Genomic DNA, 27,447 nt, shown 5'->3' on the forward strand with positions numbered 1-27,447 from the left:
AACCAGATAAGTGACCTTTGGTCCGGTTTGAGCGGTTCCCAGTTCGGGCAGTTCCCGTTGCTGACTCCTAGTACAACACGACATGAGCAACCGGGGAAAGGGACAGTATAAATAACATTCCTCTCAGACGACGGTCCAGCTAGCCGAGAACAAACGCACGACATAGATGGTTACCGATCCTACTACGAAACAGGACTTTCTATTGGCCAATATACGGTAAGAAAGTCGATAGGATTCATGTATAAGTTACTACAAAAACGTGCAGAAGCATGTATCTGCGAAGCACGCGGAATGCATAATCTCTACTTACACGCAAAGATTTAGTTTTGAGTCGAAACAATCTGAACAGGAAGTTTCTCAAACAGATTACCACGGTTCTGCTTCGAGATATCCATAAAAGATAGATGATTCGATCAAAAAAAGATATGCCATGATTTTGGTTCCTTAGAAGGTTAAATTTACGAAGATCATACACGAGCTGAAATAAGATCAATGGGAGTCACTCGTATTGATGAATGGAGCAATTGCTCTAGATGCACAACACAAGGATTGTTCGACTTAACTCTTCGGCCGTCCATCTCCAGCCATTGACCTCATGTCGGACTGTGTCTAAAGTTCGATGTAGCGACAACCTTTTCCATAACTCATTATCTGGACAGTTATTCTGCGTCATGCAGGCACCGCTTAATTTATTGACAGCGAAAATCTGCCATACTGAGAGTTACAGCTTTGCGATAGCAGATGCAGGCAAGTTCGATCTGGGGGGTAGCTTTAGATCCTCCCAGTCTTCATCATCCACCTTGGAGAAGTACTTGTCGACCATCTTGTCACTGACAAGCTCCAATCTAGGAGGCTCCCACTGCAAAAGAGAAGGATGAAAATCTCTGCAAAGCAACTCATGACAAGGGAAGAAAAAGAATAGGAACGATGCCGAAAAATTGGTAAAGAACGCTCGTCAAACCTTTGGGTTCCTATCCTTATCCACTAGAATGGCTCTGCAGCCCTGCATTACATGGACGAGTGTCACTTTATCGACTGGATTCAAAGGAAACTATACAACAAACATCTGGTTAATTACAGAACCTCAACAAAGTCCTTGCTGACTTCGCCTTGCATTACGTGGCAAACCATTCTGTATTCTCGTACAAGGCACTGCCCAACTCCTTGTAGTCGACCTTCTCTTATCTGCAATTGCCAGATCGATGCTCATTAGTATGGCCATTTCACAATTTTTAAACAGGTCACCTGCCTAACCGAAATCCCCACTTATCTCTAATATCAACCAAGGCAATTGAACAACTTCACAAACTATTGCAGTAAAATGCTCTTTTAGAACAAATTGAGTGATTGTAGATACTCTGGGCACTCTGACCTTTATGAAAGGATAGGGAATCGAATTCTACTATTGCACACTGACTCGAGTAGTCTGTGAGCAAATACTGCCCAGCCCTACTATGAATTTTGGCCATCTATCACAGGTATTTAAGTTAATTCTTATTCTCTGCATTTTAATCAATACTGGTGGCCATTATCCAGGTCAGAGACACTAATGCACATGGTGTCGTTATAGGCATATGCCAGCACGTGTAAAAGTTAAATTGAGCATACAGTTGTCATGATATTCGTTCCAGTAGGCGATCCGCGGCAAAAAGAGAAGAAAAGGACATCTTGGTTTTCCAGTACAGTAATGATGTCATTCCCGTTAGCTGACATTACAAAAAGAAGTTGGTTGGCAATCTTAGATGGAGATCATTCGAACATATTCACATTACATTGTCTATAAGTTGTTAGTTTTTTCTGACCAAAAAAGAAAAGTTATTAGTTGTGTTGAAAATTGCACTGCTGATATCTCATCAAAAGATTCAGCAATCTCACCGATCTAAGAGAAATTTTAAGGCTTGTTGGTGATGCTTTCTTCAATGACTGAATTGAGGCGACGATCCAATCATCTACCTTATTTGTGGCTTCTCGCTCCTGCAAAAGAGAGATCGAGGAAGTGGTGAAATCAACATAATATGCACAGATCAGCATAGAGAAATTACCCCATAAAAGAGCTCATGCATGTACATATGCAGAGGCCCTTTCTCATGAACACAACGAGGACTGGAAATGGAGAACAAAATCACCAACAGCTTACAAGAGCAGATAAAATGTCTTCCACAGTTCTTCGCGAGAAGCACCTATTGATGACAGCCAACCTGTCAAAAACACAATTGGAAAATGATGAATGAGACATTGATTGCGAGAGTGAGTCAGCAGGATCTGCCACTAGCCACTCAAGCTTCATGATTAAAGTTGGAAGTCTACACACAGTTACCAGTACATCATAGAGGATATAAAGTTGTGCTATGTCTACACATCCTTGGTTTGGTAAAACTGCACGTTTTGTTCACTTAATTTCCTTTCTTTCTTTCATGTTGTTTTGTTTTGTCTATAACTAATTTATCCTCTTCCACATGAATAAGGTTTTAAGGTTTCTTGGTATTTTCTAGATAAGAACATTTGTGTATGGACTGCTAGACAAAACTATCCAGAGAACTCAACAAGAAAATACAGGAAATCGTAGGTCAAAACTAACCGGTGGTATGCACTTTGCTCTTTCAACATAGGCAGCTCAGAGTATTCACCAATGATTGCTGAAATTACAGCTTGATCGCTAGAATCTACCATGTGTAGAGCTGCTTCGAGTGACGGCAATTTCTGAACCACCATGAATATACAAAGACATCAGAAAACCATAGGAAATGAGAGCGAAAATCAACATGTGTTGTCCAGCACAACAACACAGGTAACTATTATAAATTTAGCATTGGCCTAGCATTCCCAAATTAGCAACAACAATATGACTAAGCATTTTCACTTCTATCTGAGTGTAATTTACATGAGCATTCCTTCTTACGTATCTTTCGAAGATTCCATCCCTTACAAAACCTCAAATGCCAGGATTTTCCCCCAAAACTTTGAACTTATGCATAGTTTATCCACAGATCCCAACATGGCACACTTCCAAACAGTCACATTTTATCCATGAAACATGAGGAGGCCATCTTAGGTTGAATTTCCCATGTCTTACCGACAGGAATATCCTTGAAGCTTTTTAGAATGAGCATTCAGTTCTAATTTTTTCATTTGTGCATATCGACCAAGCAAGTAGTTCTCTCAGCCACACTGTCTAATTTTCACATCTAATCTTTTATCGCATAATATTCAATGATATTCAGTGTCACTATATCTATCAGTACTAATGTGGTCCTATATGGTTTCCAACCAACATACTATACTCCTAATGCCCCCACCCCTCAACACGCCCCCCCCCCCCCCCCCCCAAAAAAAAAAGAGAGAGAGAGACCTTTCTCCCAACAAGACATAACTAAAAATAAAAAGAAATTGAAAGGAAATCATTTCCTGTTGGAAAACAATATAACGAAATAATCCAGCTTTCAGCACATCTCATTCCGTCAACATGACAACATTCTTCCAACAAACAACCAGACATTTCCCAGCTCTGAGTGTCTAAATGTATCGAAAAAAAGGCATGCTTTCTCTACTAAGCTCTAATTGTACAGGTTGTAACGGTCTTCTATACTTCCTTTTTTCTTTGCTCCTGACAACTTCTTCACCTTTCCTTTGGCAGAACTTCTCCAACAACCGCTAGTACAAAAGTTCATATTGGTCTTCGGTGCTTCGTCTATTCCCTTTTTCCCCCTGTAGCTTCTACATTCATCAAGCAATAATCATAAAACTGAAGTAAAAGCAGATGGATACCGCTGAGGGAACCAAGTGAGTTGCAAGGCCACATGCAAGCATCTCTGCTCCATCCAATCTAGCACCAGTAAGACCAAGATATTCCCCTGGCACAGATAATAAAGAAGCATGGTAGATTTCAATATTTAGACAAGACATTGGGGTTACAAGTGCAACAGAATACATACAATCTAAAACGAATATGTGTAACTTACCCAAGAAAATACAAGACTATATGAGCTGAAATCTAATGCATGATTGTTATCTTCAGTATTGCAAGATATATAAGCTGAATCTAGTCCACAGGGAAAATGGTTCTTGCATGTCAAGATCAGGTTTAGTTGCAAACTGAGAGAATCTCTAATTTTGATACAAGAGGATAAGAGATTAAGGGTAATAGAAAAAAAAAAACATCATTACGCAGGTTGATACAGAGAAATTAAAACTATAACCCTGGACTTCACGTTAGAGATGTGCATATCAGATTCTTCTCTTTTCTAAACACTAAATTGAATAACATAGAGTCTCAGATCCAAATCTATCAAAATCAAAATCCGAAATCTCTTCCACAAGTTCTCTCGTGCAATTTGTGACTGCTGTTAACAATTCAAGTCAAGGCACCAACGATATAATTTATGATTTTTAAGGTCAAGATCACAAAGCCACAAATGAAGTGCCAGCAGAAGCACAAAACAACTGAATGCAGTCACACTCACACTTGTGTGATTCATCTTTCAGCTTTAAACGGGAAGAAAAAGAAAAAGAATTAATGTGCATATTCCAGCTGGGATTTTTTTCCATCTTCCATAAAGGAGCGACCGAAACCAAGGTTTAACCCAAAACACCAAAAAGTACATTATTTCGTTCTCATCACCCTCCAGGTTATATTCAAAGTGTAAAAAGTGGATGGTCGCTAAAGTATGTCAACCCTGCATTGCATCAAGTAGCATCAACTAGCCATATAATCACTATTATTTATCATTTGTCGCCTTCATCGATTGCACTGTTTGTCCTCTTGACATATGAATTGAGGCAAATTTCCTTATCTCAAGTTATCTAATCTTCCGAAGAATATGCTTCCGAAATACCATATCAACACAGTAGCAAATCTGCTATATTTGCAGAATACAAGATGGAAGCCCACCAGTTTATGATATGTTGACTCAAGAACTCAAATGTTTTGGTTGTCACGTAAGTTTCTGAGTCAACCATAGTTAGGACTAGCACATCCACGAGCACTACCAGTAGAATGCTACTGACACAATTAACAACCAAACCTCTACTCAATAAGTATATCTACATACTTCCAGAAGTTAGAAACTTTTTATCTTCAATCAATATTGACTCGTAAAACTCGATGTGAAAATAAAGTACCCTTTTCTATTGTTGGCCATTACCAAAATGTCCCGGGAGCCTTGACAGGAAATATGAGGCACCTATGTCTGGAAAGAGACCCAGAGCTGTTTCAGGCATAGCAAAAACCTGCAACGAGGTTAACCAAACTATGCTGATAAAAGCTGCTGGAAATCTTGATAAGAATGCTGTTTAAGGAACAAGAAACTGGACAATCAACACCACAGTGGCACCCACCAAATGCTTGCTTACATGAGGCACTCAAATTAACACATATCTGCACTACCGGTTAGATACTCTAGGTTATGTAACCAATTGCATAACAAGTGGTAAAAGGTACTGACAAAATAATCATTGTATGTTATGTGGTAAAAGGTACTAAGAAAATAATCATTTTAGGTTCCACAAGCAAACATCTGTTTTAAAAATTGCCAATAGACATCTACCCTGCCTTACCCATTAAGCAAACAAGAATTTCAATCTCCTTAAGTGGGGTCAACTGATCTCAAGTCACTATTTCAGATAATATATAGGTGCATATAAGTGTATGCACAGTAAATCTATGAAAGTCTTGTATTAACTTCTGTGGAATCTTGCCCACCTGGATATGTATATTATCCATGCATTGAAGTTAGGGAAACATTCTACTATTCAAATATACATGCTCTTTAGGGAATAACAATATTCATGAAATCCCCATATGTAGCCCAAGAGGGGAAAATGGCAGGCTACGCTCCATTGTACATTCTCTGCAAGAACTCTAACATTCAATGACACTGTAAAGTTTTTCATTCATGGTGTAAAATGAGGGTCTATGCTTGAAGAGTCTAGGACAATTTAAGAATAAGCACTTAATTAGGTATCCGTCACACTCGGTAGTAACTGTTTTGGGCACCTGAGCTCTCATATTCTTCTGCTGTCACCTTATTTGTGTACCTCCTATCATCCTCCTGCTTCAAAAACATGCTGATGACAGTAGGAATAACTGATTTATCTGGGTCTGTGACTCTGTGTGCTTCACTGAATCTTGTTCAACCCCACTTCTAGTGATAATAATCATAAATTCTTTCATTTGCACTACCAGCCAACCATGATTGGGCGGACAATAATATTATATCAAAATGCATCATCATGATCTTTTTTCAACCAGAATTTGAAAAGGGAAAACATGTTCTATTCATGGGAGATGTCAGTTAATTATTCACCAGCATTTTTGGTAGATAATTAAGCTGTGGATCAGCCATAACTAATGAAATGGTAAGCAAGATTAATGCCATCAACAAAGTGCCTAAAGCAAAAAATATTCTTTTTTTTTCCTCTAAACCAGACAAGCTTAGAAGTAACCAGTGTGCTACAACACACCAGTGACTGCAACAATAGAACATTCCCAACCTAACTATAACAGTAGGTTTCCTAACAAATGAAAAAGAAATGCAAGCCAACATAAAGAGGCAATACCGAATTTTCTGTTGCCACACGAAAACTACCATGTACAGAACAGCCAGCCCCTCCTCCCATGACAATGCCATTCAAGATTGAAACCTTCATTAAAACCAGCACGTAAAAAGTAAGACTACACATATGGAACAACCAGCCCCTTCACTAACATTGATGTCACTATTATGAACTCTCAAAAAGATACGTATAATAATATCAGATCACCTGAGGTTTACTGTATGTTGCCATCAGATAATTTAAAGTGTACTCCTTCCGAAAGAAGATCGCACCCGACTTCCATTTTCCTAGCACATTTACAGAAACCAATATTATCAACAATCATGAGTTTTTAAAGTCCGAACAAATACTATATAAATTGCATATACGAGAGATCAAGCCTCGTCTGAAACTGATGGACAACGTGATCTTTTTGATAGGTTAATGAAGGAAGGATCAAGAGGATTGGCACCATTGGCACATGAAACTTCACCGTGAGACAAGGGAAAACTGCATGCTTAAGTGCATCTACTTATAACGAGATAAAAGTACAATTTCGCCCTATTTTTTACTTTACATGTAATAACTAAAATGATCTGTACCGTTGTTGATATCACGCACAACAGCTGCGACATCACCACCAGCACAAAAAGCTCTCCCTTTTCCCTACAGAAACAGAAACACAAACAAAACAGTCGATTCTGAGACGATAATGGCCACAAGATCTAAAAATGTCAAGCTATGATTAAGGTATTGCAATCTAAAGGAGCCAACGATCGTCTCCTCAATTTCAGCCAATGCCAACAAGACCAATCTGACAACTGTTCTTCAATGCAATATCGAATTTGAGAAGAAAAGCATGGCTGTGTAACCTATATAGATGAGCACTTGGTTGTGGCTGATATGAACTACTTCAATGACAGACATGTTTGGGTTGTTTACCCTTCCAAATGATTGACCAATGCAAATTTGTAAATAGCCAACAATAATTCGAAGCCATAGTACACCCTCTGCAACTCAGAACCAGACATTTGAAAGGCCATCCAACTCCCAAAAGCTCCAGAATTATTTCCCATATTGTATACCACTAGTCCCCATGTATATGATATGTGACCCAAAAAATAGGTATTTAAATGCAGTCAAAGACGTTAACAAAACATAATTTACCTTGCTGCTCAAGGATATCAATAAATTGACTATACATTTTGTAAAATATATAAAAATGAGCGCACAGCCCTAAATGGTACACCAGCAAAAGAAATTTTCACCAAACTAAATCCAATAAACTCTAAAAATCTTCACAGTGGGCCACAAAAGTCTATCAATCTCCCAAAAGACAATCTCAAGGCTAACGATTCTGATATTTCCACTTGTGCAAATTGGAGAGCTATTAACGGTCAAAAAAAAGAAAAAGCTTTGTAGGATGCAATGTACCTTTAAGATTACCAACTTCACATTAGAATCCTTCTCATAAAGAAGGAAAAGTTCCAATAACGGAGATATCTGCAAATAAAAGCAACAAATAGTTATACAATAACCACATAAGCAAACAAAGCTTAATTAAAAACGCGAGCTATTGAGGTTTGAGACGACCAAGAGAAGTCAAATATGTCTTGTACACATACTTTAATTATTTGAAATGACAACAGAACCCAACTGCCAACAAAGTGGCTACCACAATCAAAACAGGCATAAAAGGCATCCAAAAAGCTATAAACAACGGTACTACTGCATGACAATTCCGCAGATATATTTTGGTGGATGCAACAAAAAGAGGCTATTCAGGCTGAACTATGCTACAAAAGCAGGATTTACAGCATCCTTGACATGTACTGGGTGTTGCCAGATTTGGTTCTTGATCTTATAGAACAACTTTTTTCCCTGTGATCTTTCATAATGTGTGCTTCCAAAGTTTGTACAAAAGGTGCACATTCATTACTGCCTAGCAAAGGAATAAAAAACCCAAAAATTTAAGCAGAACACTTCTCCTGCTCTTAGCAAAACCCCATGCAGTCTCCAAGGTATTCATCAAATGCAAGACAAGAGCAGGAAAATGTACCAACTTCAAATAATAGAGTAGATAATGCTATCAGATATTTAGCTGATCCTGTGTGATAAACGCTGATGAATAGTTTTGCATTGTGGAAAGAGCTTTCTTGAGAGTGCCGGTTTTCAGGTGCTATATGATAGGAAAACTCAACATATAAATCACATGGCCATTTGATAAAAGCAAACACCCATGAATAGAGTGAAAAGCCTCGACAGAGAGACAGCAAAATGGCAACAACAGAACAAAAGAACCCCACGCAACACTCCCAACCAAACAGTAAGAATGACGGAAGACCCAACTGCACAGAGTATCCAGCAGCCAGAAAAGAGACATACCATATCGAATGAAAGAGCATTCAGTTGCTTGGGTCTGTTTAGTATCAGTGTTCTCACAAAGGACTTCTCCTCCACCAAAACCTACAAAAACACAACGTACACCGAATCTCCATCACAAGTTCTTAAAGGAGTACACAACTCGAGTTCTGTCGTGCTATAATCATCCAGAAAATAGTACTCCCGCGCTCCAGAGCACAAAAACGCAATGTTCTAATCAGCGGAACAACATCTCGCGCTTCATCAGCTAAAACAGGATCTTTTTAAGCACCCATCATCATTCGAACCATGATCGTGTCGCCAAAAGTTGATCCGCGGGCAATTCACGGCTCACCCATTACCGGGGGCAACAAAGACCACCCCTCTAGTATCGTTGCCTTCTACGTAAAGCAACAGAGCTCGGTACCTGATCTTCCTGGCCATTGCTGGAGGAGAAGGAAGCCATGGAGCTTGTTCTTCTTGGTCGAGCGTGGAGTGGTTACCCTTCTCTGACTCCTCGAGAAAATGGTAGGAGGCAGAGTCAAACACGACTCAACCGGGAACTCCTCCACGACGAAGCTCACGGAGAAACCACACGTGCGCAGCTCACCAAACGTCCGCTCAAGTACTCAATCGCTAAGGCACAGAAACAATCACGGTATTTTTGGTCCGATACGCACCGTCATCTTCAAATTTTTAATTTGGTTAACGTGATCTTTGAACTTTATTATAATACGTAACGTGATTCTTGAATTTTTAACTTATTCAATTTGATTCCTAAATTTTTTACACATATTTAATTTAGTCCCTAAGCTATAAAAAAAAATTCAAAGTTGTCATTCTAATTATTCAAGTTCAAGGACAAAATTGTACATATACCAAAAGTATGAGAACCAGATTCATTGCACATTATATCAAAGTTCAGGGATCATTTGTATCATTTTCCCTTCCGGAATAATTATGAAAAGAGGGATATGTAGGAATTATTTGTTAGTATATAAAAATAATAAATAAATGTATCATGACTAAATATTTGGGTTAATACCGCAAAAAATCCAAAACTGATACGCCGGTGACAATTTTACCCCAAACTAATTTTTTGACCACCAAAAACCCCAAACTGGTACACCTGTGATAAATTTACCCTCAATTTATTTTCATTAAATTTTATTATTAAATTACTTTGTTAAATGATACGCGGCAATTGACGGAAGTACTAAATTTATGTTTTACCCTCCGTTTATCACAGTCGTACCAGTTTATGATTTTTTGTGATATTAATTCAATTTAATAGAAACGAACGGAGGGTAAATTTGTCACAAATGTATTGGTTCGGCATTTTTTGTGATCAAAAAATTAGTTTTGGGTAAATTTGTTACACGTGTACCAGTTTGGGGTTTTTCGTGATAAAAAAATTAGTTTAGGATAAAATTGTCGCAGATGTACCAGTTTGGGGTTTTTCGTGATATTAACTCATATTTTTATGTATTTAAATAAATATAAAATAAGAATATGAGCGAAAAAGAATAATAAATTAATCCGAATTCCTCCATGTGTCGAGGGATGCGAAAGGATTTATAAGACATGAAATTAATCGCACTAATCGCTTCTAATCCTTTTTAATCATTTCCCTCCGTTCTTTCCCTCGTCCAAACAAACGTACCGTCAACAACGCGTCGGTGAAAATCAATCAGCCGCCAGAGCAAAACATGACGTTTTGCGATGTATGCACGTGTAATTTTCCGTGAATTCGGAAAAGGGCGACTTAAACGGTCGCGTCGGCAATTTTAGACCGTGATTCCGACAGAAGGGACCGGTCCGAATAAAAAAAAATGCATATAATGACCTAATTGTCAAAAAAATGAAAAAGTTGATCGGACAGAATGGGCCGGTCCGATAAATCGGATTAAAGTTCAAAAAAAAATGCATATTTTTTTGAAACCCCACGCTCACTCGCCGTCATCTTCCCCCCACCTTACCAAAAATTCCTGCCGTGAATAGCAAAAAAAGAAAAAATTGACGGACCAAATTGGTTAGTTTGCAATGATTTAAGGGTTTTTGGTAGTTTTTGCCCGGACGACGGAAACAAACCAGAAAAGCAAAATAAGTGGATGTCTTAATTGGAAAATGGGCTTGGTGAATAGAGTTAAAATTGATGTGTGTCATGGACTTTAGGCCTATCAAGCTTAAATCGTCCTCGTTGCTGCTAAACTCGACGAAGATTAATCTGTTTCGGCTAATTTTTCTCCTAACTTTAATTAAAATGAGATTTTCCAGGCAAATTTTTTTTTTAAAAAAAAATAAAGAGGCAGAAGAGTCGAAAAGAAAAGAAAGAAGAAAAGCATGTTATGCTAGAGGGGGCTTAAGGTTAAGGGGGCGGGCCGGGCGGCCCCACGGCCCCCTGCTTCGCCGTTGAGTGTCGCCGGCCGAATACCCCTCCAGCCCAATCCTCGAATCCCGATCTGCACTTTTATTTCTATTTTGGCCTCTCCATTTGAATCCTCTTTCTTTTTAATTCTATATCCTTTTTTATTTATTTGTTTTATTTTATTTTTTGAACTTTTTTTTGAACATTTCGAGCTTTTTTTGGATGCGGCGCCAATCTGACGCCCCATGCTTTCAAAAAAGAAAAAAGAAAATGCCACGTCACTAAATTCTATAATATTTAAATTGGACGAAATTAATGGAAGGACTCGATTGCACCAATTTGGTAAGTTTTAAAAATTGATTGCAATTTCGCGATAAGTTCTAGGATTTTAATTGCGCTTATCCCCGAAATGTACAAACCGATGTTAGAATATATTACAGGTAAAGCTTATGCTAAAGTGTAGTATTTTTAGCAGTGACTAGTTCATAATATAGTATACTAATGGAAAGGTTTGATTATATCAATTTATTTAGTTTTAGGACTTCATTACACTTTCACAAAAAAGTTTAAGGATTTCGAATACGCTTATCCCCAAAATCTAAAAACCGACGTTAGAATATTATAATTTGCCCAAAGTGAAGGTAAAATCTTATCCGAAGTGTAGTATTTTAGCAACGACAAGTTTAAAGTATAGCATGCGTCACACTATAAGATATGTTTTATTAAAATAAAACATATGGGTCGCTCCAATTAGAGTGATTCGTGCCTTGCAAATCATTACTCTTTCAAGGATTAAGATAGTATTTAGTTTGCATATAACCAATGAGATGAAATTCCAGATATTTGATTTCTAATTAACCAACCATGAGTTAAACTCAAATATATTTTTCGGAGCCTGTTTCATTATCAAAAGAAATTGTGAAAATTCTCAGTGATAAATTGCAAACGGGTCTCCGTTTCCTATCAAAGACACTTCCACAAACTCTTCTCCACTTCGCTTAACCCACTGAGACCCCGTTTGGTTTAGCATTTGGAATGCTCATTTGGGCTCTAAAGTCCCTTAGCCAAATGCAAATGGTGTTTGACAAATTTTTTTACTCATTTTGGAGAGATGCAATTGCATTTGGAATGATTTCTAAGGGACTTTTGGCCAATGTAAGGGTGAAGGTGCTTTGAGAAGTTGCATTTTCGGAATGCAACTTGCATTGTTCATCGTGACTGTTCATCTTTCCCAGACCGAGGTCCAGTGGCTGGCGACCGCCGCTTGGGGGGCGCGCGATCCCGGTGGCCGCCGCCTAGGGTCGCCGGACCTCGGGCTCACCTGGGTCGCCCGACCCAAGCGACGCCCAAGGTCCGTCCGATGGCCCCAGGCGACGGTTGCCGGGGTCGCGCGACCCCAGGCGGCGGTGGCCGGTGGTTAAGCTCCATCGGAGCTTTTGTTTTTTTATAAAAAATATTAGCAAAAGTCCTTTAACCCAAGTTGATTTTAAAAAACACTTACCAAATACTACTTGCATTTCGGAAAACCACTTTAGCCCAAAGGTATTTGCATTCCCCCAAATGCATTCCCCCAAAGTCGAACCAAACGGGCCCTGAACTGGTCTTGGTTCAACACAAACATGAGCAAAAGCAGCAAAAGGGACAGTGGCCCTCTGTGAACACATTCATCTCAAGCGATGGTCGAGCTAGCTGAGAACGTTATGCACCTTAGATGATTACCGATCTGTTGAGAGTACTTGGCTAATAGGGGCATATTTGTCTATTTCCTTTATTGTTTTATATATTGCAGCAATAAGGGTAATATTGTAATTTTGACCTTTTTGGCTTTATTATAAATAGATAGCTTGGGGTCACATAGACCTAACCAAGCATTCATTTATGTTTTTCCTCTCAACATGATATCAGAGTCAGATCTGAACTGAAACCCTAACCCTAATATCTCCTATGCGCAACCTTTCTTTTTCCTTTCTTCACGCCTTCAGTCTCTCCCACCGCAGTTCTTTCTCATCTTCTCCTTTGCTCTCTTTCACAGTGTAGGGCAGCACTAATGAGGTGATTCTTCGAATCTAGTATTTGCCCTAAACTTCACCTCTATGACATAACTAAAACTTCTTTGCAGTCCGCGATAGGTGGTTCAACTTCTTCTACGATTTTTTGGATCTTCTTGTCTGGAATTGTTTCTGCCTTGCCGCTGGCGTACAGTTCTCTCGTGTGTGAAAACCAAAGCATTGCAGTTCGTGGACCACCATATTTTTTCAGATTCTTTGGGATAAATTAGAATTATCGATTTTTTTCAAGTTTTATAAATCTTGAAAAAATCGATTTTTTTCTTCCCTTGATCTAATCTTGCTGATTTTTTGGAGGATATTTTTAGCCTACTACCAGTGATACAATGTCTGACGGTTCAGTTGAGAACCCTCCACCTACAGGAGATGGCCGTACAAATTATATTACTTTCGCTACAATCTCTGTGAAGCTCGACGGCACAAATTATTTGATATGGTCTCGATTTGTATTCTTGACCATTGTAGGCCGTGGGCTTACAGGTCAGATTAACGGCACTTCTGTGAAGCCGGAAACATCAGGTGCTACTCAAGACAAGTGGATCTCGAATGACTCTTTGGTAATGTCTTTTTTGCTTAACTCGATGTAGCCACATATTGCAAAAGGATATTTGCTTCTTGATACTGCGGCACAAATTTGGTCAGCTGCTGGGGATACTTATGGTTAAATCGGGAATGATGCACAGGTGTATGAACTTCGAAAAAGGGTTCATAACACTTCTTAGAAGGAGATGACTATATCTCAATAATATGCTGAGCTTCGGAGTTTATGGCAAGAGCTAGATCATTATATCAATTATCAACCAACTAATACTACATACATTGCTGCCTACAAGAACCATGTGGACAAGATCAGAGTTTATGATTTCTTGGCAAGATTGAATGTTGAATATGATCAGATACGTGTTCAAATCCTTAGCCGGTCTCCATTCCCCACTCTGGAACAGTCCTATGCCCTAGTTCACTCAGAAGAAAGCCGTAGGACAACAATGCTCCACTCCTCTACTATTGATCGATCTGCTCTACAAATTAGTGCTGGCACTATTACTAAATCTGGTTCATTCTCTCGATTTAATGATACCCCTAAGGAAGTTGTGAAGTGTGAATATTGTCATAGGCCTTATCATACTAAGGCTATCTGCTGGAAGTTACATGGAAAACCTGCAGATTTTAAGGAAAAAAAGGCACAGAGAAAGACAAAAAACAAAGCAAACCATACTGAAACTGTTACTGCTACACCTACTACTGATATCGGTTTATCCCAGGAAGAACTTCAGGCATTTCAACGTCTACTGAAAGCTTTTACTCCTGCTGCTTCCTCCACAGTTGCCAATTCATCTTCCCATTTTGCTTTAAATCTAGCCACTTCAGGTATCTTCTTTGGGGGTTTAATACATCTGTTGTTTCCAGCCCATGGATCATTGATACAGGGGCTACAGATCATATGACGCGTTCTTCTAATCTCTTTCATCAATACACCCCTACTTCCGGTAGAGACAAAGTTCGTGTAGCTGATGGAACCCTCTCTTCCATCGCTGGAAAAGAGTCTATCAATTGTTTCTCCACTCTTCCATTGTCTTCTGTTTTACATATTCCATCATTCTCTACTAATCTCCTTTCTATTAGTAGTTTGACTCGAGACTTAAATTGTAAAGTAACTTTTTTCCTTTCTTACTGTATTTTCCAGGATCTGGTAACGGAAAAGGAGATTGGATATGGTAGATTGGATGGTAGTCTTTATCTGCTCGAGGGTAGTGGGGTTTCTACTTCTATGTCGTCTACTACACGTCATCAAGTTAATTCAGCATTGACAGATCTCCATCAGTGACACTGCAGATTAGGTCATCCCCCTTTAGGAACTTTAGAAAAAGTTTTCCCGAGTCTCGTTTCAGCTTGTAATAAAGATGAGTTTTTTGGTGAAGCTTGTGTCTTTGCTAAACAAACTCTTTCTACATATTCATCTTCAAATAATAAAAGCCGTTTCCCTTTTCATGTGATTCATACTGATGTATGGGGTCTTTCCCGACATACTTCTATTTCTGGTCATCGATGGTTTGTTACTTTTATCGATTGTCATTCTCGTGCAACTTGGGTTTATTTGTTGAAGCATAAGAGTGACGTTTTTCGTTATTTTCAAATGTTTCACAAAATGATTCAAACTCAATTCAACACCACTGTGAAAATTCTTCGCAGTGACAATGGCACTGAGTACACTGAAGGTCAGTTTCAACGGTATCTCTTTGATCATGGCATTATTCATCAGACCAGTTGTGTTGATACCCCAGCACAGAATAGTGTTGCCGAAAGAAAGAACTGACAATTGTTAGAGGTAGCCAGGTCTCTTATGTTTGCACGTCATGTCCCCTCTCAGTATTGGAGTGATGCTATTTTAACCGCTGCCTATTTAATCAATCGGATGCCGACTAGAATTCTTGATTTTCGCACACCTATTGATGTTTTACAAGGATCATCAACTTTTATTCTTCCTCCAAAATTTTTTGGTTGTGTTTGTTATGCTCGTAACACTACCTCTAAGAGTAAGTTGGAATCCCGCGGTCTCCGCTGCATATTTCTTGGGTATTCAACTGCATATTTCTAGGCGCAGTATTATATCTATGGATGTGATTTTTCATGAATCTACTTCTTATTATTCTGCTCCACCTCTTCAGGGGGAGTGTCCTAGTGTATAGGTGTTGCCAATTCTAAATGTTCCTGAGGATATTACTTACTCTCCTCCTCCTCCTCCTCCTCCTCCTCCTCCTCCTCCAATAGTCTCTAATCGTTCTCCTTCTCCTTCTCAAGAGGAGAACGATGCAACGCAAGTAGAGAATAATACAATACCTCAGGGGGAGATATCAGAGGTTTAGGGGGAGACCACACCTGTTAAGCAAAGTATTGATATCTTTCAAAGGTGAATTGATAATGGGGAAACATTGAAGACATATCGTCGTAGGAATTCCACTACCAACACGCAGGTTAAGACCACTGATACATTGCCTATTCAGTCATCATTTCCGGATCCGGATTCTACTACTCCTTCTGATGAGGTTTCTCCTTCTGATCTTCCCATCGCACTCCGAAAGGGTATTAGAACTTGTACTCAACACCCTATATCCAATATTGTTTCATATGACTCTTTGTCCAGCTCTTATCGTACTTTTGTATCTTCTCTATCTTTTGTTTCTATTCCACGAAATTAGCAAGAAGCTTTTGCAGATGAGAAGTGGAAGATAGCAATGGTGGAGGAAATGCATGCTTTGAAGAAAAATGACACGTGGGATCTTGTTGTTCTTCCTCCTGGGAAACAACTGGTAGGATGTAAGTGGGTGTTTGTAGTCAAACAGAAGATGGATGGTACTGTGGACAAATATAAAGCATGGTTGGTGGCGAAGGGATTTACTCAGACTTATAGGACTGACTATCAAGAAACCTTTGCTCCTGTTGCCAAGTTGAATACTGTTCGAGTGTTACTTTTGTGTGCTGTAAACCAGGGATGGGAGCTTCAGCAGTTAGATGCGAAGAATGCCTTTCTTCATGGAGAGTTAGAAGATGAGGTATATATGGAGATTCCTTCAAGTTTTTCTTGTGACAAAACTCAAGGTAAAGTGTGTAAGCTGAAACGTACACTTTATGGTTTAAAGCAATCACCTCAAGCTTGGTTTGGTAGGTTTCAGAAAGCTTTGATCTTTGTTGGGTATAAACAAAATAATGCTGATAATACTTTGTTTGTAAAATTCACTATTCTTATTGTCTATGTAGACGACATTATTGTCACAGGGAATGATACTGATGAGATAAGCTGGTTGAAGAATTTTCTTGGACAAGAATTCGAAATAAAGGATCTTGGAAAGCTCCAATATTTTCTTGGGATTGAAGTTGTCAGATCTTCAAAAGGTATCTTTCTATCCCAAAGGAAGTATGTCCTTGATCTTTTGACAGAAGTTGGGTTATTAGGATGTTGTCCCTCTGATACATCTATTGAGGTCAATACTCGTCTTCGAGAAAATGATGGTGATCTCGTAGATAAGGGTCGTTATCAACGGTTAGTGGGCAAGTTGATTTATTTATCACACACCAGACCTGATATTGCTTTTGCTGTGAGCCTAGTGAGTCAGTTTATACATGATCCATACTCTACTCACATGGATGCTGTTCTTCGAATCCTTCGATATTTGAAGTCTGCTCCCGGAAAAGGGATTTTTTTATCTCCTCATGATGGCTTGAAAGTTGAAGCCTATACATATGCTGATTGGGCTGGATCTCCTGACCAAAAGTCTATTTCTGGGTATTGTACTTTCTTAGGAGGGAATCTTGTGACTTGGCGCAGCAAAAAGCAGAACGCGATTGCTCGATCTAGTGCTAAAGCAGAATTTCGTGCAATGGCACATGGAGTTTGTGAACTGTTATGGCTTAAAGGATTACTTGAAGATCTTGGTGTATCTGTTCCTATTCCTATGATGCTATATTGTGATAATAAAGCCGCCATTAGTATTGCTCACAATCCTGTACAGCATTACCGTACAAAACATGTGGAGATTGACAAGCACTTTATCAAAGAGAAATTGGAGAGTGATTTAATTTGTATGCTCTTTGTTTAGTCCGGTGATCAACTAGCTAATGTGTTGACTAAAGGATTGGGGAGTAACTCGTTTCATCTTGTTTTGAGAGTTTTGAGAGTACTTGACTAAAGGCATGTGTGATATCTATGCTTCAACTTGAGGAGTTTTGAGAGTACTTGACTAATAAGGGCATATTTGTCTATTTCCTTTATTATTTTATATATTGCAGCAATAAGAGTAATATTATATTTTTGGCCTTTTTAGCTTTATTATAAATAAATAGCTTGCGGTCACATAGACCTAACCAAGCATTCAGTTCAGTTTTTCCTCTCAACGTGATCCTAACCCGAAGCGGGACTTCTATTGACTGACAGACGGTAAGAAATTCGATAGGATTCATCGATGAGTTACTATGAATCATGTAGCGACTGGAATGCTCGCCACAATTATAGTTCCTAAGCAGGTTAAATCCACCAAGATCCTACATGAGAGCTGATATAAGATTAATGATTAATGAGTCACCTGATGACTTGAGCAATTGCTCTAGATTTACAATGTAATTATTGTTCAACTTAATCTTCAATTGTCCATCTCCAACCTTTGACCTCATGTCTGATCGGGTCTAAAGTTCCCCGGAGTGACAGCCTTTTCCACAACCCACGAGTACTTATCTTGATAGCTATTCCGCATTGTGCAGCTTAGTCCTTGTTGCACCACCTAATTTATTGATAGCGAAGATATCTGCAATACCGAGAGTTACAGCTTTGCGATAGCAGATGCAGGCAAGTTCGATCTGGGGGGCAGCTTTAGATCTTCCCAGCCTTCATCATCCACCTTGGAGAAGTAACTGTCTACCATCTTATCACTGACAAGCTCCAATCTAGGAGGCTCCCACTACAAAAGAGAAGGATGAAAATCTTGGTAAAGCGACTCATGACAAGGAAAGACCCCGGAAAATGGAAAAAGAACACTTGTCAAACCTTTGGGTTCTTATCCTTATCCAGTAGTAAGGCTCTGCAGCCCTGCATTACATGGACAGGTGTCATTTTATCACCTGGATTCAAATGAAACTATACAACAATCATCAGATTGATTACAGAACCTCAACAAAGTCCTTGCTGACTTTGCCTCGCATTACATGGCAAACCATTCGGTATTCTCGAACAAGGCATTGGCCAACTCCTTGTAGTCGACCTTCTCTTATCTGCAATTAAGGGATCAACCCTTATAAGTATGACCATTTCACAATTTTTACACAGGTCACCTACCTAAGATAAATCCCCACTTATCTCTAATATTAACTAAGGCAATTGTGCAACTTAATTAATTATAGCAGATAAAATGCTCTTTGAGAACAAGTTGAGTGGTTGTACATACTCTAGGCACTTTGACCTTTATAAAAGGATAGGTAATCGAATTCCACTATTGCACACTGACTCGAGTTGTCAGTGAGCAAATACTGCACACTGACCTCACTTCTCAGCCCTACTACGAATTTTAGCTATTACTTTGATCATCTATCCATCACAGGTCTTTAAGTTGATTCTTATTCTCTATGTTTTACTCGTTACTGGGGGCCATTATCCAAATCAGAAACACTGACGCACAAGGTGGTGTCACAGGCATATGCCTGCACCTCTAAAATTTAAATCAAGGAAACAGTTGTCATGATATTCGTTCCAGTAGGTGATCCAAGGCAAAAAGAGAAAAAGAAATCTTGGTTTCCAAGTAGAGTAATGATGCCGTTCCCTTCAGCTGACATTACAACAAGAAGTTGGTTGGCACATCTTAGATGGAAATCATTCGACCATATTCATTATACACATTATCTATAAGTTGTGTCAATAAATGCACTGCTGATATCTCATCAAAAGATTCAGCAATCTCACCGATCTAAGAGAAATTTTAAGGCTTGTTGGTGATGCTTTCTTCAGTGACTGAATTGAGGCAAGGATCCAATCATCTACCTTATTTGTGGCTTCTTGCTCCTGCAAAAGAGAGATCGAGGAAATGTTGAAATCAACATTATGTGCACAGATCAGCATTGAGAAATTGCCCCATAAAAAGGCTCATGCATGTTCACATGCAGATGTCCTTTCTCATGATCACAACAAGGACTTGAAATGGAGAACAAAATCACCAACAGCTTACGAGAGCAGATAGAATGTCTTCCACTGTTCTTCGCGAGAAGCACCTATTGATGACATTCAACCTGTCAAAAACAGAACTTGAAAATGATGTATGAGACATGGATTGAAAGAGTGAGTCAGCAGGATCCGCCGCTAGCCACTCAAGCTTCTTGAGTAAAGTTGGAAGTCTACACACATATTATATAAAAGAGGATATAAAGTCGTGCTATGTTGAGACTCACACATCCTTGTTTGGTAATTTCACTTGATTTCCTTTATTTCTTTCATTTGTGTTGCTTTGTTTAATCCATAACCAATTTATCCTCTTCATACATGTATAAGTTATAGGGTTTCTTGGTATTTTCTAATTAAGAACATTTGTGCATGGATGGTTAAACAAAACCATACAGAAAACTCAACAAGAAGATAAAGAAAATGGTAGGTCAAAACTAACCGATGGTACGCACTTTGCTCTTTCAACATAGGCAGCTCAGAGAATTCATGAATGATTGCTGAAATTATGGCTTGATCAGTAGAATCTACCGTGTATAGAGCTGTTTCTAGCGACGGCAATTTCTGAACAATGTCATGAATATACAAAGATAAATCAGATAACCATAGGAAATGAGCGCGAAGATGAACATCTCTTGTCCAGCACAATAACACAGGTAACTATCATAAATTTAGCATTGGCCTAGCATTCCCAAATCAGCAACAACAATATGATTAAGCGTTTTTCAGTTCTATCTGATGTTAATTTCCATAAGCATTCCTTCTTACATATCTTTCTAAGATTTTACAAGACCCCAAATGCAAGAATTTCCCCAAAAGTTTGAACTCATGCATAGTCTCTATCCACAGATCTCAATGTGGCCCACTTCCAAACAGTCACATTTTATCCATGATACATCAGAAAGCCATTGTTTGACAGGTCTACTTAGGTTGAATTTCCCCGGTCTTACCGCAATCCTTGAAGCTTTGTTGGATGTGCATTCACTTCTAATTCTTTCATCTTTGCACATCCACCAAGCAAGCAGTTCTCTCAGCCACACTGTCTAATTTTCACATCTAATATTTTATCCCGCAATATTCAATGTCACTATATCTATCGGTATCAATGTTGTCCTATATGGTTTCCAGCCAACATACTAGACTCCAAATGCACCTCAAAAGGCAAGATAGATGCTTTCTCTAATAAGCACTAGTTGTTAAGGTTGTAATATGGTCTTATTTTCTTCCTTTTTCCTTTTTTCCCGACAACTACTTCACCTATTGCTTTGGCAGAACTTCTCTAACAACGCATTGGTCTTCTATGCTTCGTCTTTTCCCTATTTCCCCCCGGTAGCTTCCACATTCAAGCAATTATCGCAAAACTGAAGTAAAAGCAGAAGGATACCGCTGAGGGAACAAAGTGAGTTGCAAGGCCACATGCAAGCATCTCTGCTCCATCCAATCTAGCACCAGTAAGACCAAGATATTCCCCTGGCACAGATAAGAGAGAAGCATGGTAAATTTTAATTTTAAGACAAGAAAATGGGGTAACAAGTGTAACAGAATACAAATAATCTAACACGAATATGTGTAACTTCCCCAAGAATGTAATAGATTATATGAGCTCAAATCTAGAGCATGATTTAATCTTTAATTTTGCAAGATATATAAGCTGAAATCTAGTCCATAGGAAAATGGTTCTTGCATGTCAAGATCAGGTGTAGTCACAAACCAGGAGAATCCTTAATTTTGATATAAAAGGATAAAAATCATTATGCAGGTTGAAACAGAGAAATTAAAACCGTAACCCTAGACTTCAGGTTAAAGATGTGCATATCAAATTCTTCTCTTTTCTCAACACTAAATTGAATAACATGGAATCTTAGATCCCAATCTATCAAAATCAACATCAGGAATCCCTTCCATAAGTTCTCTTGTGCAATTTCTAACTACTATTAACAATTCAGGTCAAAGCACCAATAATATAATTTATTATTTTTAACATCAAGATCCCAAAGCCACAAATGAAATGCTAGCAGAACTCAAAACAAATGAATGCAGTCACACTTGTGTCATTCATATTTCAGCTTAAAATAGAAAAAATAAAGAAAAGGAAAAGAATCAATTTGCATATTCCAGCTGGAAATTTATCCAACTTCCAAACAGAAGCAACTGAAACCAAGGTTCAACCCAAAACACCAGAAAGAATGTTGTTTTCTTCTCATCACCCACCAGGTTATAATCAAAGTGTAAAAAGTGGATGGTCACTATTGTATGTCAACCCTACATTTCATTAAGTAGCATCATCTAGCAATATAATCACTATTATGTATCGTTTGTGGCTCCATCGATTGCACTGTCTGTCCTCTTGACATACAGTTCGAGGAAATTATTCCTTATCTCAAGTTTCCCAATCTTCTGAAGAATATGCTTCCTAAATCCCAAATTGACATGGTTGCGAATCTGCTATATTATATGAATATAAGATGGAAGCCCACCGGCTTATGATATGTTGATTCAAGAACTCAAACGTTTTGGTTGTCGCCTAAGTTTTCTAAGTCATTCATTGAACAGAGTAGCACTTCCACAGGCACTACCAGTAGAATGCTCCTGACAGAATTAACAACTGAACCTCTACCCAATAAGTATATCTACATACTTCCAGAAGTTAGTAACTTTTAATCTTCAATTAATATTGACTCATAAAACTAGATAGGAAGATAAAGTGCCCTTTCCTATCGTTGGCCATTACCAAAATGTCCTGGGAGCCTTGACAGGAAATATGAGGCACCTATGTCTGGAAAGAGACCCAGAGCTGTTTCAGGCATAGCAAAAACCTGCAACGAGATTAACCAAACTATGCTGATAAAAGCTGCTGGAAATCTTGATAAGAATGATGTTAACGGAACAAGAAGCTGGACAATCAACACCACAATAGCACCCACCAATTGCTTGCTTACATGCAGCACTCTAATTAACACATATCTGCAGTATTGGTTAGATACTCTAGGTTATGTAACAAATTGCATATCGAGTGGTAAAAGGTATTGAGAAAATAACCATTTTATGTTCCACAAGCAAACATCTGTTTTAAGAATTTGCCACTAGACATCTACTGTGCCTTATTCATTAAGCAAACAACAATTTCAATCTCGTTAAGTGGGGTCAACTGATCTCAAGTCACATATATCAGATAATATATAGGTACATAGAAGTGAATGCACAATAAATTTATGTAAGTCTTGTATTAACTTCTGTGGAACCTTGCCCACCTAGATATGTATATTATCCATGTATAAAGCTGGGGAAACATTCTTTATTCAAACATACGTGCTCTTTACGAACTAAACATATTTATGAAATCCCCAGAAGTAGCCCAAGAGGGGAAAATGGCAGGCTACACTCCATTGTACATTCTCTCCAAGAATTCTAACTTCAATGACACTTTAAGGTTTTTCATTCATGGTGTAAAATGAGGGTCTATGCTTGAAGAGTCTAGAACAATGTAAGAATATCCAACTTAATTAGCTATTTTCTTTCACGTTTGGTAGTTATTCTTTTGGGCCCTGAGCTCTCATATTCTTCTGTGGTTACCTTTACCTCCTATCATCCTCCTGCTTCAAACACATGTTGATGACAGTAGGAATAACTGATTTATTTGTGTCCGTGACTCTGCGTGCTTCACTGAATCTTGTTCAGTCCCACTTCTAGTGATAATAATCTTAAATTCATTTATTTCCTCTACCAACCACCCATGATTGGGTGGATGATAATATTATATCAAAATGCATCATCATGATCTTTCTTCAACCAGAATTTGAAACAAGGAACACATGCTCTATTCCATAGGAGATGTCAGTTAATTAAACAATTTCACCAGCATTTTCGGTAAATAATTAAGCTGCGGATCAGCCATTACTAGTGAAATGGTAAGCGAGATTAATGACATCAGCAAAGTGCCTAATGCAAAAATAAAAATTTCTTTCAAGGAATGCACTCTCTAAATCAGACGAGCTTAGAAGTAACCTGTGTGTTACAACTCACCACTGACTGCCACAAACAATAACAGTAGATTGCCTAACAAATAAAAAGGAAATGTAAGCCAACATAAAGAGGCAATACCGAATTTTCTGTTGCCACGCGAAAACAACCATGTATGGAACAACCAGCCCCACCTCCCATGACAATGCCATTCAAGATTGATACCTTCATTAAAACCAGCATGTAAAAAGTAAGACTACATGAATACATCCAAATGAAGACTCCTTAGATACACTAACATTGATGTCGCTATTATGAACTCCCAAAAAGATACCGATTATAATATCAGATCACCTGAGGTCTACTGTATGTTGCCATCAGATAATTTAAAGTGAACTCCTTCCGAAAGAAGATTGCACCCGACTTCCAATTTCCTAGCACATTTACAGAAAACAATGTTATCAACAATCATACACTTTCCTAGTCCGAACGAACAACATATGAATTGCATATAACAGAGATCAAGCCTTGTCAGAAACTGATGGACATCATGATGTTTTGATAGGTTAATGAAGGATTGATACTATTGGCATGTGAAACTTCACCTTGAGAAAAGGGAAATCTAGAAGCTTAAGTGCATCTACTCATAATGGGATATAAGTTCAGTTCGGCCCTATTTTTTACTTTACAGTCAGTATGAGATGAACCATGAAACCACTAAAATAATCTGTACCATTGTTGATATCACGCACAACAGCTGCGACATCACCACCGGCACATAAAGCTCTCCCTTTTCCCTACAGAAACAAAAACACAAACAAAACAGTGATCCCTGAGCTAAGAAAATATGTAGGATTTCCAAATTGGGATAGCAACGTATGAAAGGAGAACATTGTAATAGAAGATAAGGGCCACAAGATCTAACAATGTCAAGTAATCATTAAGGTCTTGCAATCTAAAGGAGCCAACAATCGTCTCCTCAATAACAATGACTGCCAACAAGGCCAATTTGACAACTGTTCTCTAATGTGATGTTGAACTTGAGAAAGCATGACTGTGAAGCCTAAATAGATGAGCACTTTGTTATAGATGAGATGTATTACTTCAACGACAGACATCTTTGGGTTGTTTACCTTTCCAAATGATTGACCAATGCAAAATTCATAAACAGCCAACAATAATTCGAAGCTAGAATGCACCCTCTGCAACTCATAATCAGACATTTGAAAGGCCATCCAATTCCCAAAAGCTCCAGAAATTTTTTATTTCTCATATAATACACCACTAGTCCCCATGTATATGATATGTCACCCAAAAAATAGGTCTTAAATCCAGTCAAAGAAGCAAACAAAACATAATTTACCTTGCTGCTCAAGCATATTAATAAATTGACAATTTTGTAAAACATATACATAAGTGAGCGCACAGCCCTAAATGGTACACCAGCAAGACAAAGTTCACCAAACTAAGTCCAATAAACTCTACCAATCTTTCAGTGGGCAGAAAGAATCTACCAATCTCCCAAAAGACAGTCTCAAGGCTCATGATCCTGATATTTCTACTTGTGCAATTTGGAGGGCTCTTAACAGTCATAAAAAAATGCTTTGTATGAAGCAACGTACCTTTAAGATTACCAACTTCACATTAGAATCCTTCTCGTAAACAAGGAAAAGTTCCAATAACCGAGATATCTGCGAATAATAGTAACAAATGGTTATACAATAGCCATGTAGCAAACAAAGCTTAATTAACGATGTGAGCTATTGAGGTTGAGACAACAAGTATGTCACCTATTTAAATTATCTGAAATGACAACAAAATTCCAATGCCAACAAGGTGACTATCACAAAAGGCATAAAAGGTAATAAAAAAGAAACAGAAAATGGTACTACTGCATGACAATTCCACAGATATATTTTGCTTGATGCAACAAAAAGAGGTTATTCAGGCTGAACTGTGCTACAAAGAGACTCACGTATTTTATGCAGGATCTAATAATATCCTTGACATGTATGTGGGCGTCGCTAGATTTGGTTATTGATCCCATATAATAACCTTCTTTCCCTATGACCTTTCGCAATGCGTGCTTCCAAAGTTCGCATAAAAATGGCACATTCATTTTTTCTTAGGAAAAAGAATACAAACCCAAAAAGTTAAGCAGAACACTAATACTGCTCTTAGCAAAGCCACATGCAGTCTCCAAGGAATTAATCAAATGCAAGACAAGAGCAGGAAAGTAAAAACCTTATAATGATAGACTAGATAATGCAATCAGATGTTAGTTTATCCTGTATGATGAAACTGACGAATAATTTTTGGATTGTGGAAAGAGCTTTCTCGAAAGTGAAGTATTTCAGGTGCTATATGATAGGAAAACTCAACAAATAAATTCCACGAACCATTTCGCAAAAAAGCAACACCCATGATTAGTTTGAAAAGCCTCAACGGAGAAACAGCAAATCGGCAACCAATATAACAAAGAACCCCATGCGACACTTCCAACCAAACAGTAAGAGTGAATGAAACTGCACAGAGTGTCCAGCAGCCAGATAAGAGACACACCATAGAATATGAAAGAGCATTCAGTTGCTTGGGTCTGTTGAGTATCAGTGTTCTCACAAATAACTTCTCCTCCACCAAAACCTACAGAAACAAAGTAAATCGAATCTCCATTACAAGTTCTTGAAGGAGTATAACACAGTTCTGTCGGGCTATAATCATCCAGAGAATAGTACTCCTGCGCTCTAGGGCACTAAAATGCAATGTTCCAATCAGCAGAACAACATCTCAAGCTTCATCCCTCGGTAATTCCAGCTAAAATAAGATTTTTATCAGACACCCATCATCATTCGAACCCCGATAGCGTCGCCAAAATTCAAATCCATCGGTAATTCAAAGCGCAGGGGCAATCAAACTCAGCAGCATAAGCAAAATCTAATCGAAGCCTCGACCCAATTCACTACTCACGCAACACTGGAAGAAACAAAGACCCCAGTGCCTCTCTGTACAGTATGGTTGCATTGCCTGTATGTAAAGTAACGGAGCTCAGTACCTGATCTTCCTGGCCATTACCGGAGGAGATCGAAGCCATGGAACTTCTTCTTCTTCTTCTTGATCGAGCGTGGAGTGCCAACCCTTCTCCGACCCCTAAGAGTCAGAGACAAGCACGACCCAAATCAGGAACTCTTCCACAAATGAAGCTCGCAGACAAACTACCCCACGCACAGCTTACCCAACGTCCGCTCAAGAACTCAGATAACTCGAATACAGAAGCAAATCAGCCGAAACCTCAACTGGTTCTTCCTCGTACCCAATCACGCGGACATGGAGACAGTGAATGCTCGGACAGAAACAGCCGAACTCGACCTTGGCCGCCGCCGTCGCCGTTTTTTTTCTTGCTTCTGTTCGGAAACGATGCTCGGGCTCAGATTTGGTGGGGGCGATTGGGTCGGAAAATGAAGAGT

At 38.7% G+C, this 27,447-nt stretch overlaps 1 protein-coding gene across 9 annotated transcripts; it reads right to left on the reverse strand.

Annotated features, from left to right (window-relative positions):
• Positions 1-390: 390 nt before the first annotated feature.
• LOC115694036 (3-hydroxyisobutyryl-CoA hydrolase 1-like) lies at positions 391-27,447 on the reverse strand. Of its 9 annotated transcripts, none has more exons than XM_056317567.1 (15): positions 27,216-27,447; positions 27,036-27,130; positions 8,917-8,997; positions 7,966-8,034; positions 7,134-7,197; positions 6,760-6,839; positions 6,556-6,639; positions 5,142-5,226; positions 3,766-3,851; positions 2,579-2,700; positions 2,138-2,198; positions 1,876-1,974; positions 1,084-1,185; positions 962-1,003; positions 391-859 (listed from the first exon to the last, which is right to left on the reverse strand). In XM_056317567.1, the coding sequence occupies exons 2-15, from the start codon at positions 27,072-27,074 to the stop codon at positions 722-724; spliced, it is 1,152 nt and encodes a 383-aa protein (XP_056173542.1). In that variant the 5' UTR covers positions 27,075-27,130; positions 27,216-27,447; the 3' UTR covers positions 391-721. The 9 variants fall into 9 exon arrangements, with proteins under 9 accessions (XP_056173542.1, XP_056173546.1, XP_056173544.1 ...); XM_056317571.1 differs by having other exon boundaries at positions 391-884; XM_056317569.1 differs by having other exon boundaries at positions 27,294-27,443.

The sequence above is a fragment of the Syzygium oleosum genome, unplaced genomic scaffold, assembly GCF_021117445.2.
Source record: "Syzygium oleosum isolate NSW1041296 unplaced genomic scaffold, Sole_v2.1 Sole_v2.14, whole genome shotgun sequence".
In the NCBI taxonomy this organism is placed as follows: Eukaryota; Viridiplantae; Streptophyta; class Magnoliopsida; order Myrtales; family Myrtaceae; genus Syzygium; species Syzygium oleosum.